Raw genomic sequence first — 24,968 nt, forward strand, 5'->3', positions numbered from 1 at the left:
GGTGAAGGGGGGGGTGAAGGGGGGTGAAGGGTGAAGGGGGGGTGAAGGGGGGGTGAAGGGGGGGGTGAAGGGGGGGGTGAAGGGTGAAGGGGGGGTGAAGGGGGGGTGAAGGGGGGGGTGAAGGGGGGGGTGAAGGGTGAAGGGGGGGGTGAAGGGGGGGTGGAGGGGGGGTGAAGGAGGGAGGGTGAAGGGGGGGGGTGAAGGGGGGGTGACGGGGGGGTGAAGGGTGAAGGGTGAAGGGTGAATGGCTGTAGGTGTTGACAGGTGAGGCAGTGAGAAGATTATTCACGTGAGGTAGAGGAGGGGCAGGGGGCTGGGGAGAGAGTCCAGGGGGTGGAGAGGGGGTGGAGTGGGTGGAGTGGAGGGGATGGCGAGGGGGTGGAGTGGAGGGGATGGCGAGGGTGGTGGTGGTGGTGGTGGTGTGGAGGTAGAGGAGGGAGTGAGTGAGTGAGTGAACCCCATAGTGAACCTGCCCAGAGAGAGAGAGAGAGATAGAGGTGAAGGGACCCAGCAAGCCCCCCAGGGCTCGACCCCCCTCACGTGCAGGTCCTTGAGTAGCAGCGGCACCGCCTGCATCCACTCGCGTTGCTCGGCCAGCTCCTCCATGCAGCTGGGCCGCTCGTGGACCTTGCGGTCGATGGCCTGGAACTCCTCGCAAGCCTGGGAAGCGGCAGCAACACACTACACTATACACTATACACTACACTATACACTACACTATACACTACACTATACACTACACTATACACTACACTATACACTACACTACTATACACTACACTACACACTACATTATACACTACACTATACACTACACTATACACTATACACTACACTATACACTACACTACATTATACACTACACTATACACTACAATATACACTACACTATACACTACACTATACACTACACTACTATACACTACACTATAAACTACACTATACACTACACTATACACTACACTACTATACACTACACTACTATACACTACACTATACACTATACACTACACTACACACTACACTACACTATACACTACACTATACACTACACTACTATACACTACACTATACACTACACTATACACTACACTATACACTACACTACTATACACTACACTATACACTACACTATACACTACACTATACACTACACTATACACTACACTACTATACAATACACTATACACTACACTATACTATACACTATACACTACACTATACACTACACTATACACTACACTATACACTATACACTACTATACACTACACTATACACTACACACTATACACTACACTATACACTACTATACACTGCACTATACACTACACTATACACTACACTATACACTACACTATACACTACACTATACACTACTACACTACACTATACACTACACTATTATACACTACACTACACTACTATACACTATACACTACACTATACACTCAAACTGTAAATGTAGGATTCACTCTTCAACACACCGGTGGGCTAAAGTAGTGAATTATTTGTCTTTTGTCAACGTGACACTTTTTTGCTGATTGGCCGTGTCGGGTGGTGGAGGGTTACGACACATTTATAAATCAACGCGATCTAACCCAAAAACCTTTATTATGAACTATACACTACACTATACACTACACTATACACTACTATACACTACACTACTATACACTACACTATACACTACACTATACACTACACTATACACTACACTATACACTACACTATACACTACACTACTATACACTACACTATACACTACACTATACACTACACTATACACTACATTATACACTACACACTACACTATACACTACTATACACTACACTATACACTACACTATACACTACACTATACACTACTACACTACACTACTATACACTATACACTACACTATACACTACACTATACACTACTATACACTACACTACTCACTACACTATACACTACACTATACACTACACTATACACTACACTATACTATATACTATACACTACACTATACACTACACTATACACTACACTATACACTACACTACTATACACTACACTATACACTACACTATACACTATACACTACACTATACACTACACTACTATACACTACACTATACACTACACTATACACTACACTATACACTACACTATACACTACACTACTATACAATACACTATACACTACACTATACTATACACTATACACTACACTATACACTACACTATACACTACACTATACACTATACACTACTATACACTACACTATACACTACACTACTATACACTACACTACTATACACTATACACTACACTATACACTACACTATACACTACACTATACACTACACACTATACACTACACTATACACTACTATACACTGCACTATACACTACACTATACACTACACTATACACTACACTATACACTACACTATACACTACTACACTACACTATACACTACACTATTATACACTACACTACACTACTATACACTATACACTACACTATACACTCAAACTGTAAATGTAGGATTCACTCTTCAACACACCGGTGGGCTAAAGTAGTGAATTATTTGTCTTTTGTCAACGTGACACTTTTTTGCTGATTGGCCGTGTCGGGTGGTGGAGGGTTACGACACATTTATAAATCAACGCGATCTAACCCAAAAACCTTTATTATGAACTATACACTACACTATACACTACACTATACACTACTATACACTACACTACTATACACTACACTATACACTACACTATACACTACACTATACACTACACTATACACTACACTATACACTACACTACTATACACTACACTATACACTACACTATACACTACACTATACACTACATTATACACTACACACTACACTATACACTACTATACACTACACTATACACTACACTATACACTACACTATACACTACTACACTACACTACTATACACTATACACTACACTATACACTACACTATACACTACTATACACTACACTATACACTACACTATACACTACACTATACACTACACTATACTATATACTATACACTACACTATACACTACACTATACACTACACTATACACTACACTACTATACACTACACTATACACTACACTATACACTACACTATACACTATACACTACACTATACACTACACTACTATACACTACACTATACACTACACTATACACTACACTATACACTACACTATACACTACACTACTATACAATACACTATACACTACACTATACTATACACTATGCACTACACTATACACTACACTATACACTACACTATACACTATACACTACTATACACTACACTATACACTACACTACTATACACTACACTACTATACACTATACACTACACTATACACTACACTATACACTACACTATACACTACACACTATACACTACACTATACACTACTATACACTGCACTATACACTACACTATACACTACACTATACACTACACTATACACTACACTATACACTACTACACTACACTATACACTACACTATTATACACTACACTACTATACACTATACACTACACTATACACTCAAACTGTAAATGTAGGATTCACTCTTCAACACACCGGTGGGCTAAAGTAGTGAATTATTTGTCTTTTGTCAACGTGACACTTTTTTGCTGATTGGCCGTGTCGGGTGGTGGAGGGTTACGACACATTTATAAATCAACGCGATCTAACCCAAAAACCTTTATTATGAACTATACACTACACTATACACTACACTATACACTACTATACACTACACTACTATACACTACACTACTATACACTACACTATACACTACACTATACACTACACTATACACTACACTATACACTACACTACTATACACTACACTATACACTACACTATACACTACATTATACACTACACACTACACTATACACTACTATACACTACACTATACACTACACTATACACTACACTATACACTACTACACTACACTACTATACACTATACACTACACTATACACTACACTATACACTACTATACACTACACTACTCACTACACTATACACTACACTATACACTACACTATACACTACACTATACTATATACTATACACTACACTATACACTACACTATACACTACACTATACACTACACTATACTATACACTACACTATACTATACACTACACTACACACTACACTACACACTACACTATACACTACACTATACACTACACTATACACTACTATACACTACACTATACACTACACTATACTATACACTACACTATACACTACACTATACACTACTATACACTACACTATATACTACACTATACACTACTATACACTACACTATACACTACACTATACACTACTATACACTACACTATACACTACTATACACTACACTATACACTACACTATACACTACTATACACTACACTATACACTACACTATACACTACTATACACTACACTATATACTACACTATACACTACTATACACTACACTATACACTACACTATACACTACTATACACTACACTATACACTACTATACACTACACTATACACTACACTATACACTACTATACACTACACTATACACTACACTATACACTACTATACACTACACTACACTATACACTACTATACACTACACTACACTATACACTACACTATACACTACTATACACTACACTATACACTATACTATACACTACACTATACACTACACTATATACTACACTACTATACACTACACTATACACTACACTATACACTACACTATACACTACACTACTATACACTACACTATACACTACACTACACTATACACTACACTATACACTACACTATACACTACACTATACACTACACTATAGTATACACTACACTATACACTACACTACACTATACACTACACTATACACTACACTATACACTACACTATACACTACACAATACATTACACTAATATACACTACACTGTACACTACTATACACTACGCTGTACACTACACTACTATACACTACACTATACACTACACTATTATACACTACACTATACACTACTATACACTATTATACACTACACTATACACTACTATACACTACACTATACACTAATTTACACTACAATATACACTACTATACACTACACACTATTATACACTAATATACACTACATTACTACACACTATTATACACTACACACTACTATACACTACACACTACTATACACCACTATACACGACTATCTTACCTATGTCATGTTTGTCTGTGTGTGTGTGTGCGCGCGCTTGCGAGGGATCTGGCTCTCAAACGGTGGGGTTCACGTTGAAAAAAAAATATCCGAGTACCGCTCCGTAAGCCCCAGTATTGTTGTAGCGCGGGCAGGGGGACGGTGGGGTGGGAAGGGTAGCGGGCCCAGTTCCCAGCCTGGCAAGGTGCCACCTCGTCCGGCTGGACAATCCAGGCGAGGCCGGGGGCTCAGCACGGGACCAGGCCTCACCACGCCAATGTTAAGTAATTTTTTTCCCGCTCCTTTCGCTACAGTTACTACTGTAGAGTCCGTATATATTTATATTAATGCGCTTAAGATAGTATTATTATTGTTGTTGCAGCGCGGGCGGGGGGATGATGGTGGGGGGGGGGGGGGGGGTAGCGGGCCCAGCTCCCAGCCTGGCAAGGTGCCACCTCATCCAGCTGGACAATCTAGGCGAGACCGGGAGCTCAGCACGGGACTAGGCCTCACCACGACAATGTTAAGTAATTTTTTTCCCGCTCCTTTCGCTACAGTTACTACTGTAGAGTCCGTATATATTTATATTAATGCGCTTAAGATAGTATTATTATTGTTGTTGTAGCGCGGGCGGGGGGATGATGGTGGGGGGGGCGGGGGGGCAGCGGGCCCAGCTCCCAGCCTGGCAAGGTGCCACCTCGTCCGGCTGGACAACCCAGGCGAGGCCGGGGGCTCTGCACGGGACTAGGCCTCACCACGACAATGTAAAGCGCTCGCCCCCTTGCTTCTCTCGCTAAAACTCACGCACATAGGCAGCTGACGTTTCTGAATTGAGTTGCATAATGTTGAAATATTAACGTGTGCTTTTTGTGAAGCTGTGCCAGTCCACTGGCGGTCTGTCCTGTGGTCTGTTGCCTGCTCATGCATTAAAGTCAGTGCACTGACGGTCGATTGTCTACACGGTAAACTTTGCTACTGGCCAGGGTGAGTGTATGCCAGTCTATAAGCTGTTGCCTGCTTCTTTACCTCGCTCAGTGTACCGCCAGTCTTTCACGTCCACTGTCGCCTGCTTTGTAAGGTGCTTACCGTGTTGCCAGCTTATGATGTCGACTGTAGCAAGGCTTAGGTCACTGAGTCAGCGTACTGCCAGTCTATAGACTAGACTGTAGCCTAGTTTATAGACATGTCTCTAAATCCGTTTGTCTCTCCATCTCTCCGTGTCTCTCTCCGTGTCTCTCTCTCCGTGTCTCTCCGTGACTCTCTCCATCTCTGCGTGTCTCTCTCTCCGTGTCTCTCTCTCTCCGTGTCTCTCTCTCCGTGTCTCTCCGTGTCTCTCCGTGTCTCTCTCTCCGTGTCCCTCTCTCCCTGTCTCTCCCTCTCTCCGTGTCTCCCTCTCTCCGTGTCTCTCTCTCTCCCTGTCTCTCTCTCCGTGTCTCTCTCTCCGTGTCTCTCTCTCTCTGTGTCTCCCTCTCTCTGCGTCTCTCTCTCTCCCTGTCTCTCTCTCCGTGCCTCCCTCTCTCCCTGTCTTTCTCCCTGTCTCTCTCTCTCTCCGTGTCTCTCTCCGTGTCTCTCTCCGTGTCTCTCTCCGTGTCTCTCTCTCCGTATCTCTCTCTCCCTGTCTCTCTCTCTCTCTGTGTCTCTCTCTCTCTCCCTGTCTCTCTCTCTCCCTGTCTCTCCCTCTCCCTGTCTCTCTCTCCCTCTCTCCCTCTCTCCGTGTCTCCCTTTCTCCCTCTCTCCCTGTCTCTCTCTCTCTCTCTGTGTCTCTCTCTCTCTCTCCGTGTCTCCCTCTCTCCCTGTCTCTCTCTCTGTGTCTCCCTCTCTCTGCGTCTCCCTCTCTCCCTGTCTCTCTCTGTGTCTCTCTCTCAGTGTCTCTCTCCCTCTCCCTCTCTCTCCCTGTCTCTCTCTCCGTGCCTCCCTCTCTCCGTGTCTTTCTCTCAGTGTCTCTCTCTCCGTATCTCTCTCTCTCCGTGTCTCTCTCTCCCTGTCTCTCTCTCTCTCTGTCTCTCTCTCTCTCTGCATCTCGCTTTCTCCCTGTCTCTTTCTCAGTCTCTCTCTTCCTGTCTCTCTCTCCCTCTCTCCCTGTCTCTCCCTGTCTCTCTCTATCCCCTCTCTCCGTGTCTTTCTCTCAGTGTCTCTCTCTCCGTATCTCTCTCTCTCCCTGTCTCTCTCTCTCTCTGTCTCTCTCTCTCTCTGCATCTCGCTTTCTCCCTGTCTCTTGATCAGTCTCTCTCTTCCTGTCTCTCTCTCCCTCTCTCCCTGTCTCTCCCTGTCTCTCTCTATCCCCGCTCTCCCTGTCTTTCTCTCAGTGTCTCTCTCTCCGTATCTCTCTCTCTCCGTGTCTCTCTCTCCCTGTCTCTCCCTCTCTCTCTGTGTGTCTCTCTCTCTCTCTGTCTCCCTCTCTCCGTGTCTCCCTCTCTCCCTGTCTCTCTCTCTCTGTGTCTCTCTCTCTCTCTGTGTGTGTCTCTCTCTCTCTCTGCGTCTCCCTCTCTCCCTCTCTCCCTGTCTCTCTCTCTCTCTCCCTGTCTCCCTCTCTCCCTCTCTCCCTCTCTCCGTGTCTCTCTCTCTCCCTGTCTCTCTCTCCGTGTCCCTCTCCCGTGCCAGCGTACCGCGTCCGCCTGGCGCCTGAGCGTCCGCGCCAGCGCCCCCAGCGTGGCGGTGGCCAGCCCCTGGCACCGGCGTGCCAGCTGACGCCGCAGCTCCTCCACGCCCACCCACAGCGGCCCAACCACGATGGCCGGCGGCAGCGACGCCTCCACCCGACGGAGCTCCGCGCGCAGGCGACGGAGCTCCGCGCGCACCGACTCCACGTCGCTCGCCTCCGACACGTGCTCCCTGCGCGGGGGGGGTGGGACATGCGTTGGTCATGCGTGTGACATGCGTGGGTCATGCGTGGGACATGCGTGGGACATGCGAGGGACATGCGTGGGACACGCGTGGGACACGCGTGGTTGTACGTGAAGGACACGAGACGCGGGGGGAGCTATGGGGTACACACACACACACACGCGCACACACACACGCACGAATAAAAAGGCAAAGATCCCCCGTGTAGCCTTAACAGAGTGTTGGGGCAAGGTGCCGTTAGCGAGCGGCGCCGGCACCGTGGCACACGAGGGGGGTGGGTGGGTGGCGAGCACCACGCCCGGCCGCCTTTGTCTCCCCAGTGGCGATGTTTACACATCGCACCAGGTGCTCATTTGAGGCCGAGTCGACCTAGGGGAGGCCCCGGACCGGTTCAGATAACCGTCACCACTGGCGTTCGCCGTGAGGGGGAATTGAACTCGGGATGCCGGGTTCGTAGCGCGGCGTAGCGCTAACCACTACGCTCCCGATAGTGACACACACACACACACAGACACACACACACACAGACACACACAGTGACACACACACACAGACACACACACACACATAGACACAGACACACACACAGTGACACACACACACAGTGACACACACACACAGTGACACACACACACACAGTGACACACACACACACACAGACACACACACACACATAGACACACACACAGACACACACACACAGACACGCACACACAGACACACACACACACAGTGACACACACACAGTGACACACACACAGACACACACACACAGACACGCACACACAGACACACACACACACACAGACACACACACAGACACACACAGTGACACACACACACAGACACACACACACACATAGACACACACACAGACACACACACACAGACACGCACACACAGACACACACACACACAGTGACACACACACACAGTGACACACACACATACACACACACACAGTGACACACACACACAGTGACACACAAAGATAAAGACAAAGATCCCCCGTTTAGCCTTAACAGACTGTAGGGGCAAGTGCTGTTAGCGAGCACCTATGAAGGCCGGAACGGTACACGAGGGGGTGGGTGGCCAGCACCACGCCCGACCGCTTTTGTCTCCCCAGTGGCGATGTTTACACACCGCACCAGGTACTCATTTCAGGCTGAGTCGACCTAGGGGAGGCCCAGGACCGGTTCAGATAATCGTCACTGGTGTTGGCCGTGAGCGGGAATCGAACCCGGGTCGCCAGGTTCATAGCGCAGCGCGCTAACCGCTACACTATCGCTCCCCACACACACACAGTGACACACACACACAGTGACACACACACACAGTGACACACACACACAGTGACACACACAGACACACACACAGTGACACACACACACAGTGACACACACAGACACACACACACACAGTGACACACACACACAGTGACACACACAAACACACACACACAGTGACACACACACACAGTGACACACACACAGTGACACACACACACAGACACACACACAGACACATAGGCACAGTGACACACACACACAGTGACACACACACACATACACACACACACAGTGACACACACACACAGTGAAACACACACACAGTGACACACACACACAGTGACACACACACACAGTGACACACACACACAGTGACACACACAGACACACACACACACAGTGACACACACACACAGTGACACACACACACAGTGACACACACAGACACACACACACACACAGTGACACACACACACAGTGACACACACAAACACACACACACAGTGACACACACAAACAGTGACACACACACAGACACATAGACACACACACAGACACACACACACGTACACACACACACACATCCACAACAACAACAACCGCCATTCGCCACTAAGTTGTGGTGAGGTCACCACGACGCTTGTGCCAGGCCATGTGCACCCTGAGGCCACGTGAAGTGTCGAACGCCCGCTGGCAGGAGGTCACGGGGCAGACCCAGGTGCCACGGGTCGACTGACTGAGACGACTGGCTGATGCACCACCTGTGCCCCCTACTGTGCCAACCTGCTGTGCTTTAGCCCACCCGGCGCTCCACTCGTTGTTGTGAGCGTCGCTCCTCCGCCCTCCGTTGATGTTGGAGGGCGACTGCCTCCAACTGCCCAGTAGCATCCTTCACAAGCCTCCTCCACAGAGGCCGATCTTGACACCGCTGGTACCAGTCATCGGCAAGTCCACTCACCTCCAAATCTTCTCATACCACATCACTCCATCTCTTCTCTAGCCCATGTCATGCCCATTTAGCCCCCTCGATCCGGCCGAACAAAAGCTGTTCAGGCATGCGATGGCTGGGCATGCGGGCTACATGACCCAGCCAATGCAGCCTTGCCTGCCGGAGGAGCTCACCGATGGGACTTTGTCCAAATCTTTCAACGATTTGTAAGCTTCTCACACATTGTGCGAACATGGGTCTGACAATATAGGGTATCTTATAATATTGGTGAACATGCGAACATGGCACTGATAATATATGCATTGTCTTTGAAACTGATTGGCCTACACCAGAGACAGCCACTTTAGCAAGCACCTGTGACAGGAGGTCATAGAAGGCATTTGACTCATTCGACTTGTCTGCATCACTCCACTGATGTTCGTCTTCGGTGGGGGCAAAAGTAACCACGACCACCACAATTCCCCGCCTCCGGTTGATGGGAAGGCGAGCCCAAAGTAGCCTGGGGCTTACAGCTTCCCACACCTCACCGCCACGCTCCCACGCCCCCTTCATTCTTTTGTCCTGAAGAAGAGCCACTCCCTGTTGTTTGGCAGTCTGCTGCCCCGTGTAGAGGACTGTCCACCCCTCATGGTGGCAGGAGCCAGAGCCGGTCCACCGGACCTCCTGAATACCACAGAGATCCAGGCGGTACCGGTCCAGCTCCCGACAGAGGAGCGGCAGCCTCTCCTCCGCAGTGAGCGTTCGGACATTCCACGTGACCACATGAAGTGGTTTTTTGCTGTTTCTGGAGGAACCCCGAGGGTAGAGATTCAATCTCCTGGCTCCGCCAAATGGGGTTTGGCCAGGAGATGTCACAGACGCCTGTCCCCCTTCAGGGCCTCCGGCACAAGCACTGTTGGATATATTTTTTTCGTGGTTTAGTGGTTCTTGGATTGAAGGTGGAGGGGTTACCGGCTCCTCGCACCCATCCAGAGCCTCCTTTGGCCACTGTGGTGGTTACAAACGCCATGAGGGGAATGGCCAATCGCAAATGGCCCTCCCCCCCATGGCACTGCTCACCACAGCATTACCATCCGGTACACACACACACACACACTAGTACACACACACACACACACTAGTACACACACACACACACTAGTACACACACACACACACTAGTACACACACACACACTAGTACACACACACACTAGTACACACACACACACACTAGTACACACACACACTAGTACACACACACACACACTAGTACACACACACACTAGTACACACACACACACACTAGTACACACACACACTAGTACACACACACACACACTAGTACACACACACACTAGTACACACACACACACACTAGTACACACACACACTAGTACACACACACACACACTAGTACACACACACACTAGTACACACACACACACACTAGTACACACACACACTAGTACACACACACACACACTAGTACACACACACACTAGTACACACACACACACACTAGTACACACACACACTAGTACACACACACACACACTAGTACACACACACACTAGTACACACACACACACACACTACTACACACACACTAGTACACACACACACTAGTACACACACACACTAGTACACACACACACTAGTACACACACACACTAGTACACACACACACACACTAGTACACACACACACACACTAGTACACACACACTAGTACACACACACACACACTAGTACACACACACACACACTAGTACACACACACACACTAGTACACACACACTAGTACACACACACACACACTAGTACACACACACACACACTAGTACACACACACACACACTAGTACACACACACACACACTAGTACACACACACACACACTAGTACACACACACACACTAGTACACACACACTAGTACACACACACACACACTAGTACACACACACACACTAGTACACACACACACACACTAGTACACACACACACACACTAGTACACACACACTAGTACACACACACACACACTAGTACACACACACACACACTAGTACACACACACACTAGTACACACACACACACACTAGTACACACACACACACACTAGTACACACACACACACACTAGTACACACACACTAGTACACACACACACACACTAGTACACACACACACACACTAGTACACACACACACACACTAGTACACACACACACACACTAGTACACACACACTAGTACACACACACACACACACTAGTACACACACACACACACTAGCACACACGTACAAAACAAAGATCCCCCGTATAGCCTTAACAGACTGTAGGGGCAAGTGCTGTTAGCGAGCACCTATGAAGGCCGGAACGGTACACGAGGGGGTGGGTGGCCAGCACCACGCCCGACCGCCTTTGTCTCCCCAGTGGCAATATTTACACACCGCACCAGGTACTCATTTTGAGGCTGAGTCGACCTAGGGGAGGCCCGGGACCGGTTCAGATAATCGTCACTGGTGTTGGCCGTGAGCGGGAATCGAACCCGGGTCGCCAGGTTCATAGCGCAGCGCGCTAACCGCTACACTATCGCTCCCCACGTACACACACTAGTACACACACACACTAGCACACACACACTAGTACACACACACTAGCACACACACACGAGTACACACACACTAGTACACACACACTAATACACACACACACACGCTAGCACACACACACTAGTACACACTCACACACACTAGTACACACACACACTAGTACACACACACTAGTACACACTCACACACTAGTACACACACACACACACTAGTACACACACACTAGTACATAGACACACTAGTACACACACACTAGTACACACACGCTAGTACACACACACTAGTACACACTCACACACTAGTACACACACACACTAGTAAACACACACACTAGTACACACTCACACACTAGTACACACACACTAGTACACACTCACACACTAGTACACACACACACACACTAGTACACACACACTAGTACATAGACACACTAGTACACACACACTAGTACACACACACTAGTACACACACACTAGTACACACTCACACACTAGTACACACACACACTAGTAAACACACACACTAGTACACACTCACACACTAGTACACACACACTAGTACACACTCACACACTAGTACACACACACACACACTAGTACACACACACTAGTACATAGACACACTAGTACACACACACTAGTACACACACACTAGTACACACACACTAGTACACACTCACACACTAGTACACACACACACTAGTACACACACACACACTAGTACACACACACACTAGTACACACACACTAGTACACACTCACACACTAGTACACACACACACTAGTAAACACACACTAGTAAACACACACTAGTACACACACACACACTAGTACACACACACTAGTACACACACACACTAGTACATACACACTAGTACACACACACACACTAGTACACACACACTAGTACACACACACACTAGTAAACACACACACACTAGTACACACACACTCACACACACACACACTAGTACACACACACACTAGTACACACACACTAGTACACACACACTAGTACACACACACACACTAGTACACACACACACACTAGTACACACACACACTAGTACACACACACACTAGTAAACACACACACACTAGTACACACACACTCACACACACACACTAGTACACACACTAGTACACACACGCTAGTACACACACACTAGTAAACACACACACACACACACTAGTACACACTAGTACACACACACACTAGTACACACACTAGTACACACACACACACACTAGTACACACTCACACACTAGTACACACACACTAGTACACACACTAGTACACACTAGTTCACACGTGCACACACACTAGTACACACACACACTAGTACACACACTAGTACACACTAGTACACAACAACAACAACAACAACCGCCATTCGCCACTAAGTGGCGGTGACGTCACCACGACGCTTGTGCCAGGCTATGTGCACCCTGAGGCCACGTGAAGTGTCGAACGCCCGCTGGCAGGAGGTCACGGGGCAGACCCAGGTGCCACGGGTCGACTGACTGAGATGACTACTGGCTGATGCACCACCTGTGCCCCCTACTGTGCCAACCTGCTGTGCTTTAGCCACCAGGCGCTCCGCTCGCTGTTGTGAGCGTCGCTCCTCCGCCCTCCGTTGTTGTTGGAGGGCGACTGCCTCCAACTGCCCAGTAGCATCCTTCACGAGCCTCTTCCACAGAGGCCGATCTTGACACCGCTGGTACCAGTCATCGGCAAGTCCACTCAGCTCCACGTCCTCCTGTACCACATCACTCCATCTCTTCTCTAGCCCGTGCCGCGCCCGCTTAGCCCCCTCAATCCGGCCAAACAAAAGCTGTTTCGGCATGCGATGGCTGGGCATGCGGGCTACATGACCCAGCCATCGCAGCCTTGCCTGCCGGAGGAGCTCACCGATGGGACCCTGCCCAGATCTTTCAAGGATTTGTGAGCTCCTCACACAATCCAGTCTGGTTAAACCCAGGATGGATCGTAGGCAGGTCAGCCTAAATGTTTCTAACCGGCGAAGATGTTCCATTAGGGGGGTCCACGTTTCGCAAGCGTAGAGAAGGGAGGGAATGACCGTGGCCGAGAAGACCTGAAGCTTAGTGCGGAGCGACAGACCAGGTAGCTTCCACACAGCGTTACGCAACCGATGAAAAGATATTGCCGCTCGACTGATTCGGAGTGAGACCTCTGCTGTTAAACTGGAGCCAGTCATAAGCACACTGCCCAGGTATGGGAAACTCTCCACTCTCTCCACAACTGCCCCATCACCGATTGGGAGTTGTGGGGGTGGAGTGTCCGATGGTACAAAATACCCAGGCAGGTGCTTAGTTTTGGTGGGGCTGATGGTAAGGCCCCACCTCTTAGTGGCACGCTCCAGTCTCAGCAGCAGCGTCTCCAACTCCTCCTCTGACTGAGCAGCTATTACCAAATCATCAGCATACATAACGAGGTTGAGCAATAGGGAGCCATCCCTTGACCGCACCCGGGCATCGATTAGCCTCCCATTATATCTGTACCATATGGAGATTTCCCCGGTACAGCTATTGAAGGCTTCACGAACTACGTGGTCAAAATAGATGTTAAATAATGTGGGAGCCAGAGGACATCCCTGTCGCACCCCAAAGTGTACAGGGAATGGCTCTGACTCCCGGCCACGTACTTTTACCCGGGCCCGCTCACCATCATGAAGGTCCTTAATGATCGTGAGCAGAGGGTCAGGTACTCCAAAAGCATGAAGAACGACCCAAAGCCCAGGCCTACTGATGGTATCATAGGCCTTGACCAGGTCAATAAAGCAGAGATGTAAGTCTTGTTGGAATTCCCTACACCTCTGCTGTAGCAGACGGATAGAAAGTATGGCATCTGTGCAGGACCGCCCTTTCCTGAAACCGCATTGGGGCTCCGCAAGCCTCTCCTCAGCATGCCTGGCAAGGCGATGCTGAATAATCCTTGCCAGGACCTTTCCCGCCACACTGAGGAGTGAGATGCCCCTGTAGTTGTTACAGTCTGTGCGGTCCCCCTTCTTAAAAAGGGGGACCACCAGGGCATCCTTCCAATCCTGCGGAACCCGTCCACTGGTCCAGACTGTTGTTATGATGTCATATAGGGCAGTCTGTGCACAAACGCCACCCTCCCTCAGCATTTCGCCTGGGAGATCATCTCTGCCCGCTGCCTTTCCTGGTCTCAGACTCCGGATCGCCTTCAATACTTCCTCAGCAGATGGCACCTCAGCCAGCCACTCCCAGGGGGTGACTTCTTCCAATATTTGAGGCACCGCAGCCTCAGCAGGGTCATCCTCACTTTGTGCCACGATGTTTTCCTGGCTGATGGATTTTCCCTCCCCCAGGACCTCACAGAAATGCTCAGCAAATCACACACTAGTACACACACACACTAGTACACACACACTAGTACACACACACTAGTACACACTAGTACACACACACACTAGTACACACACACACTAGTACACACACACACTAGTACACACACACTAGTACACTCACACTAGTACACACACTAGTACACTAGTACACACTAGTACACACACTAGTACACACACACACTAGTACACACACACACACACTAGTACACACACACTAGTACACACTCACACACACTAGTACACACACACTAGTATACACACACTAGTACACACACACTAGTACACACACACACCAGTACACACACACACACACACTAGTACACACACACACACTAGTACACACACACTAGTACACACACACACTAGTACACACACACTAGTACACACACACACTAGTAAACACACACACTAGTACACTCACACACACTAGTACACACACACTAGTACACACACACTAGTACACACACACACTAGTACACACACACACACTAGTACACACACACTAGTACACACACACACTAGTACACACACACACTAGTACACACACTCACACACTAGTACACACTAGTACACACACTAGTACACACACACACTAGTACACACACACTAGTACACACACACACACTAGTACACACTAGTACACACACACTAGTACACACACACTAGTACACACACACACACACTAGTACACACACACTAGTACACACACACACACTAGTACACACACACTAGTACATACACACACTAGTACACACACACACACACACTAGTACACACACACTAGTACACACACACACACACTAGTACACACACTAGTACTCACACACACTAGTACACACACACACTAGTACACACACTAGTACACACACACACACTAGCACACACACACACTAGCACACACACACACTAGTACACACTCACACACACTAGTACACACACACACTAGCACACTCACACACTAGCACACACACACACACACACTAGTACACACACGCTAGTACACACACACACACTAGTACACACACTAGTACACACACACTAGTACACACACACTAGTGTACACACACACACTAGTACACACTCACACACTAGTACACTCACACACACACACTAGTACACACACACACTAGTACACACACACACACACACTAGTAGACACACACACACTAGTACACACACACTAGTACACACACACTAGTACACACTCACACACACTAGTACACACACACACACACTAGTACACACACACACACACTAGTACACACACACACACACTAGCACACACACACACACACTAGTACACACACACACACTAGTACACACTCACACACTAGTACACACACACTAGTACACACACACTAGTACACACACACTAGTACACACACACTAGTACACACACACACACTAGCACACACACACACACTAGCACACACACACACTAGTACACACACTAGTACACACTAGTACACACACACTAGCACACACACACACACTAGTACAGACACTCACACACACACACTAGTACACACACACTAGTACACACACACTAGTACACACACACACACTAGTACACACACTCACACACACACACTAGTACACACACACTAGTACACACACACACTAGTACACACACACACTAGTACACACACACACACTAGTACACACACACTAGTACACACACACTAGTACACACTCACACACTAGTAAACACACACACACACACTAGTACACACACACTAGTACACACACACACACTAGTACACACACACTAGTACACACACACACACACTAGTACACACACACTAGTACATACACACACAATAGTACACACACACACTAGTACACACACACTAGTACACACACACACAAATGTACACACACACACTAGTACACACACACTAGTACACACACACTAGTACACGCTCACACACTTGTAAACACACACACACACACACACTAGTACACACACACTAGTACACACACACACTAGTACACACACACACTAGTACACACACACACACACTAGTACACACACACTAGTACACACACACACTAGTACACTTACACACACTAGTACACACACACACACACACTAGTACACACACACTAGTACACACACACACACACACTAGTACACACACACTAGTACACACACACACACACTAGTACACACACACTAGTACACACATACACTAGTACACACACTAGTACACACACACACACTAGTACACACACACACTAGTACACACACACACACACTAGTACACACACACTAGTACACACACACACACTAGTACACACACACACACACTAGTACACACACACTAGTACACACACACACTAGTACACACACACACTAGTACACACACACACTAGTACACACACACTAGTACACACACACACACTAGTAAACACACACACACACACTAGTACACACACACTAGTACACACACACACTAGTACACACACACACTAGTACACACACACACACACACTAGTACACACACACTAGTACACACACACACTAGTACACTTACACACACTAGTACACACACACACACACTAGTACAAACACACTAGTACACACACACACACACTAGTACACACACACACTAGTACACACACACACACTACTACACACACACTAGTACACACACACACACTAGTACACACACTAGTACACACACACACACACTAGTACACACACACACTAGTACACACACACACACTAGTACACACACACTAGTACACACACACACTAGTAAACACACACACTAGTACACACACACACACTAGTACACACACACACACTAGTACACACACACACACACACTAGTACACACACACACTAGTACACACACACACACTAGTACACACACACACACACTAGTACACACACACACACTAGTACACACACACTAGTACACACACACACACACACTAGTACACACACACACACTAGTACACACACACACACTAGCACACACTAGTACACACACACACTAGTACACACACACACACTAGTACACACACACACACTAGCACACACTAGTACACACACACACACACACTAGTACACACACACACACACACTAGTACACACTAGTACACACACACTAGTACACACACACACACACACTAGTACACACACACACACACACTAGTACACACTAGTACACACACACACACTAGTACACACACACACACTAGTACACACACACACACACTAGTACACACACACACACACTAGTACACACACACACACTAGTACACACACACACACACACTAGTACACACACACACACTAGTACACACACACACACACTAGTACACACACACTAGTACACACACACACACTAGTACACACACACACACTAGTACACACACACACACACTAGTACACACACACACACTAGTACACACACACTAGTACACACACACACACACACTAGTACACACACACACACTAGTACACACACACACACTAGTACACACACACACACTAGTACACACACACACTAGTACACACACACACACACTAGTACACACACACTAGTACACACACACACACACACTAGTACACACACACACACTAGTACACACACACTAGTACACACACACACACACTAGTACACACACACACACTAGTACACACACACTAGTACACACACACACTAGTAAACACACACACTAGTACACACACACACACTAGTACACACACACACACTAGTACACACACACACTAGTACACACACACACACTAGTACACACACACTAGTACACACACACACACACTAGTACACACACACACACTAGTACACACACACTAGTACACACACACACACACACTAGTACACACACACACACTAGTACACACACACACACTAGCACACACTAGTACACACACACACTAGTACACACACACACACACTAGTACACACTAGTACACACACACTAGTACACACACACTAGTACACACACACACACACTAGTACACACACACTAGTACACACACACACTAGTACACACACACTAGTACACACACACTAGTACACACACACACACACTAGTACACACACACACACACACTAGTACACACACACACACTAGTACACACACACTAGTACACTAGTACACACACACACACTAGTACACACACACACACTAGTACACACACACACACACTAGTACACACACACACACTAGTACACACACACACACTAGTACACACACACACACTAGTACACACACACACACTAGTACACACACACACTAGTACACACACACACACACACTAGTACACACACACACACACTAGTACACACACACACACACTAGTACACACACACACTAGTACACACACACTAGTACACACACACACACACTAGTACACACACACACACACTAGTACACACACACACTAGTACACACACACACACACTAGTACACACACACACACACTAGTACACACACACTAGTACACACACACACTAGTACACACACACACTAGTACACACACACACACACTAGTACACACACACTAGCACACACACACTAGTACACACACACACACACTAGTACACACACTAGTACACACACACTAGTACACACACACACACACACTAGTACACACACACACACTAGTACACACACACACACACTAGTACACACACACTAGTACACACACACTAGTACACACACACTAGTACACACACACTAGTACACACACTAGTACACACTAGTACACACACACACACACTAGTACACACACACACACACTAGTACACACACACACACTAGTACACACACACACACTAGTACACACACACTAGTACACACACACACACTAGTACACACACACTAGTACACACACACTAGTACACACACACTAGTACACACACTAGTACACACTAGTACACACACACACACACTAGTACACACACACACACACTAGTACACACACACACACTAGTACACACACACACACTAGTACACACACACACACTAGTACACACACACACACTAGTACACACACACACACACTAGTACACACACACACACTAGTACACACACACACACTAGTACACACACACACACACTAGTGTACACACACACACACTAGTACACACACACCGCCCACCTGGCGTGCTGCTCCGGGTCGGCGTTGTACAGGTGCAGGAGTGGCCGTAGAGAGTCTGCGTAGGCTCGCGCTGGCTCCAGCGCCCTGCGCACGCACGCAGCCAGCGACGAGCGCAGCTCCTCCACAGCGGGCTCGTGGAGACACACGGACTGGAGCAACGGAGTGCCACTGAAGAACATGCCCTGGAGCACCAGCTGGGTAGACACACACACACACAGAGAGACACACACACACAGAGAGACACACGGTGAGACACACACAGAGAGACACACACACACAGACACACGGTGAGACACACACAGAGACTCACACACACAGAGACTCACACACACAGAGAGAGTCACACACACACACAGACACACGGTGAGACACACACAGAGAGAGACACACACACACAGACACACGGTGAGACACACACAGAGAGAGACACACACACACACAGACACACAGAACATGTCCTGGAGCACCAGCTGGGTAGATACACACACACAGAGAGAGACACGCACACAGAGAGACGGTGAGACACACACAGAGACTCACACACACAGAGAGAGACACACACACACACAGACACACGGTGAGACACACACAGAGACACACACACACACAGAGAGACATGCACACACACACACAGACACACACACAGAGAGACACACACACACAGACACACGGTGAGACACACACAGAGAGACACACACACACACAGACACACGGACTCGAGCAGCGGAGTGCCACTGAAGAACATGTCCTGGAGCACCAGCTGGGTAGACACACACAGAGAGACACACACACACAGAGAGACACACACACAGAGAGAGACACGCACACAGACAGAGAGACACGGTGAGACACACACAGAGAGACGGTGAGACACACACAGAGACTCACACACACAGAGAGAGACACACAGAGAGACACACGGTGAGACACACACAGAGAGAGACACACACACAGACACACGGTGAGACACACACAGAGAGAGAGACACACACACAGAGACACACACACACTGACACACAGAGAGACACACACACACAGAGACGGTGAGACACACACAGAGACTCACACACACAGACACACGGTGAGACACACACAGAGACTCACACACACACAGACACATGGTGAGACACACACAGAGACACACACACACACAGAGATGGTGAGACACACACAGAGACTCACACACAGACACACGGTGAGACACACACAGAGACACACACACACAGACACACACAGAGAGACACACACACAGAGACACACACACACAGACACACACACACAGACACACGGTGAGACACACACACAGAGAGAGACACACACACACAGACACACGGTGAGACACACACAGAGAGAGACACACACACACAGACACACGGACTGGAGCAGCCGAGTGCCACTGAAGAACATGTCCTGGAGCACCAGCTGGGTAGATACACACACACAGAGAGACACACACACAGAGAGACACACACACACACAGAGAGACACACAGACACACGGTGAGACACACACACAGAGAGACACACACACAGAGAGACACACGGTGAGACGGTGAGACACACACAGAGAGAGACACACACACAGAGACACACACACACAGACACACAGAGAGACACACACACACAGACACATGGTGAGACACACACAGAGACGGTGAGACACACACAGAGACTCACACACACAGAGAGAGACACACACACACACAGACACACGGTGAGACACACACAGAGAGAGACACGCACACACACAGAGACACACACACACAGAGAGACACACACACAGAGAGACACACGGTGAGACGGTGAGACACACACAGAGAGAGACACACACACAGAGACACACACACACAGACACACAGAGAGACACACACACACAGACACATGGTGAGACACACACAGAGACGGTGAGACACACACAGAGACTCACACACACAGAGAGAGACACACACACACACAGACACACGGTGAGACACACACAGAGAGAGACACGCACACACACAGAGACACACACACACAGAGAGACACACACACACAGACACACGGACTCGAGCAGCGGAGTGCCACTGAAGAACATGCCCTGGAGCACCAGCTGGGTAGGTAGACACACACAGAGAGACACACACAGAGAGACACACGGTGAGACACACACAGAGAGAGACACGCACACACACACAGACACACGGTGAGACACACACAGAGACTCACACACACAGAGACTCACACACACAGAGAGAGACGCGCACACACACACAGACACACGGTGAGACACACACAGAGACTCACACACACACAGAGAGACACACACACACACGGTGAGATGCACACAGAGACTCACACACACACAGAGAGAGACACACACAGAGACTCACACACACACAGAGAGACACACACACACGGTGAGACACACAGAGACTCACACACACACAGAGAGACACACACACACAGACATGGTGAGACACACACAGAGACTCACGCACACACAGAGAGACACACACACAGAGACTCACACACACAGAGAGACACACAGAGACTCACACACACAGAGAGAGACGCGCACACACACACAGACACACGGTGAGACACACGGTGAGACACACACAGAGACTCACGCACACAGAGAGACACACACACAGAGACTCACACACAGAGAGACACACACACACAGACACACGGTGAGACACACATAGAGACTCACACACACAGAGAGACACACACACAGAGACTCACACACACAAAGAGAGACGCGCACACACACACAGACGCACGGTGAGACACACACAGAAACTCACACACACACAGAGAGACACACACACAGAGACTCACACACACAGAGAGACACACACACACAGACACACGGTGAGACACACACAGAGACTCACACACACACAGAGACTCACACACACAGAGAGACACACACACAGACACTCACACACACACAGAGACTCACAAACACAGAGAGACACACACACACGGTGAGACACACACAGAGACTCACGCACACACAGAGAGAGACGCGCACACACACAGAGATACACGGTGAGACACACAGAGACTCACACACACACAGAGACACACAGAGACTCACACACACAGAGAGACACACACACACAGACACACGGTGAAACACACACAGAGACTCACACACACAGAGACTCACACACACAGAGAGACACACACACACACGGTGAGACACACAGAGACTCACACACAGAGAGAGACGCGCACACACACGGTGAGACACACAGAGACTCACACACACAGAGAGACACACGACTGACTGAGATGACTGGCTGATGCACCACCTGTGCCCCCTACTGTGCCAACCTGCTGTGCTTTAGCCACCCGGCGCTCCGCTCGTTGTTGTGAGCGTTGCTCCTCTGCCCTCCGTTGTTGTTGGAGGGCGACTGCCTCCAACCCGCCCAGTAGCGTCCTTCACGAGCCTCCTCCACAGAGGCCGATCTTGACACCGCTGGTACCAGTCATCGGCAAGTCCACTCAGCTCCACATCCT

The 24,968-nt window shown here is 48.1% G+C and overlaps 1 protein-coding gene across 1 annotated transcript in view; it reads right to left on the minus strand.

The window, feature by feature from the left end:
• Positions 1 to 24,968, minus strand: part of LOC142908373 (dynein axonemal heavy chain 1-like) — a gene marked incomplete at its 3' end in the record, with an annotated part of 159,001 nt that overhangs the window by 99,090 nt on the left and 34,943 nt on the right. The window contains 3 exon segments of the mRNA XM_076058943.1: positions 541 to 660; positions 7,860 to 8,085; positions 21,460 to 21,653. Coding sequence (XP_075915058.1) covers positions 541 to 660; positions 7,860 to 8,085; positions 21,460 to 21,653 — 540 coding nt within the window.

Source organism: Petromyzon marinus, assembly GCF_048934315.1.
Source record: "Petromyzon marinus isolate PM22_M1 ecotype Great Lakes invasive population chromosome 80 unlocalized genomic scaffold, UKy_Petmar_22M1.pri1.0 chr80_unloc.4, whole genome shotgun sequence".
NCBI lineage: Eukaryota > Metazoa > Chordata > Hyperoartia > Petromyzontiformes > Petromyzontidae > Petromyzon > Petromyzon marinus.